The sequence below is a fragment of the Musca autumnalis genome, unplaced genomic scaffold (assembly GCF_047663935.1).
Source record: "Musca autumnalis isolate F117 unplaced genomic scaffold, ASM4766393v1 scaffold_1, whole genome shotgun sequence".
NCBI lineage: Eukaryota > Metazoa > Arthropoda > Insecta > Diptera > Muscidae > Musca > Musca autumnalis.
Genome location: NW_027411644.1, coordinates 187076836 through 187078722, shown reverse-complemented (window position 1 = coordinate 187078722; position 1887 = coordinate 187076836). Strand labels below are relative to the sequence as shown.

General features: G+C 35.1%; 1 protein-coding gene across 1 annotated transcript; it reads left to right on the top strand.

Annotated features, from left to right (window-relative positions):
- The first annotated feature begins 1329 nt into the window (after positions 1-1329).
- LOC141389775 (larval cuticle protein A2B-like) lies at positions 1330-1887 on the top strand. Its single transcript, XM_073961807.1, has 2 exons — positions 1330-1341; positions 1435-1887. Exons 1-2 carry the CDS (start codon positions 1330-1332, stop codon positions 1885-1887), a joined length of 465 nt encoding a protein of 154 aa, XP_073817908.1.

The following is a 1887-nucleotide window of genomic DNA, read 5'->3' as shown; positions in this document are numbered from 1 at the left end:
TCAATGTTCGGTATTTCGAAGGTTGTGGTCTCAATATCCCACTGAAATGGTTGAAATTTGGTATTTTGTCTTCGAGTTATAAAACTTTAAGGTTCAAATTTATTTTGTCTTCGAGTTATAAAACATTAAGCTTTAAGTCGAACCGAGATTGGCGTAATTTAGTATTGTGTGTTTCCAGAGGATACAAAAGCTAAATTCGGAAAATTGTAAATATTTTTCCATCTTTTGAAAGAATATCGATGACGCCGCTTATGAGTAGGGAGTATTTTCAGTTAAGATAAACGAAAGGAAATTGTTCCTATTTACTTCAGTACGGTTCGTGATGGAGGGTATAAAAAGATCGACCCGGTCGAATTTTACGACGTTGGTACTTACTTGTTAAATTTTATTCCGAGTTTGTCTATTTTCGGTTTAGGATTATATTCTAATACCATGATTCTGTTCTGTGATCGAGTGATTATATATTTGTGAAAGATAATTTCATACTTGTTTCATCTCATTATATGAACACTATCATAAGAGAGACCTCATGAGGGAGACCCCCTCTTTTTGAGTACTTTATCCTAATCCATTGATCCAAAAAAATTATATATGAAATTTTATTGCGATCGGTTCATAGTAATTTGTAATGGACAAAAGGTGAATTTTCACGAAAATTATCTAAAAGCCGCAATTATGGTCCTGGTAAAAACTTGACATATCCGGTCACAAAAAGGAGACCTCTTATGTCAGAGGCTGCATTTATGGTCCAATCCGTTTTTCAGCCACAACAATAAGCGGTCTTTATAGAATTTTCGTGAATATGCACATTTGGCCCCATACAAATTAGTACTATGGAAACACAGATACCAGATCGGGTGACACGGTTTAACGTTAACTGATCACCATAAAATTTGATATTTAAGGTTTTTGGATGAAATGGAAAACAAATTAGGGGGTAGGACGTTATTAATTTATTTTTTTGAGTCGCCCTTTGGTACACAATTTAATCGCTCGTTGGGTACCACAATAGCAATGAAATTCGCTAAATTCATTAACATTGTCAGGTTTGAAAATGTAATATTATATTCGTTAATCGCAATTCCTATATTATTGCCTTAAATCGTATATTTTTATTATTTTTACATATTTTTAATAGCCATGCTACACACAAAAACCCATGATTGTAAAAAGTATAACTGAAACAGAATTAAAATTTACATGGTCTATCTATCTATGTGAAGTGTAAGTGGGATGAATAAAAACTACCGAGATTTTGCTAGTAGATAACATTATTCAAACTTAGCTCAAACAAGCAACATCAAGTCACATTGGACAAGCTCTACTGAAATGGCATTTAAAGTAAGTTAAAGAGATGCGATAGTTTGAATTTGTATAATTAGTATTAAACAAAATTTAACTAACTAATAATTCGCTTATGTTTCTCATTCTTAGTTTGTGTTCTTCTTCGCTTTGTTGGCTGTTGTCAGTGCTGGAATTGCCCCTTCCAGCCATGTCTATCACACAGCTCCTGCTGCTGTAGCTCCAGTACATATACACGCTGCTGCTGCCCACCAAATCTATGTTAAGGCTGATGAGGAATTCGATCATCATCCCCAATACAAATATGGTTATGATATTAAAGATTCTCTCTCTGGCGATTCCAAGAGCCAAGTTGAAGAACGTGATGGTGATGTTGTACGTGGTGAATATTCCCTAATTGATGCGGATGGTTTCAAACGTACGGTGAAATACACGGCTGATGATGTCAATGGTTTCAATGCTGTTGTGCATCGTGAACCTTTGGCCAAGGCTGTTGTAGCTGCTCCTGCTTATACACATTATTCAGCGCCCACTGTTGTGAAAAATGTTTCCCCAACATATACCTCATACTCTGGTCATCATTAA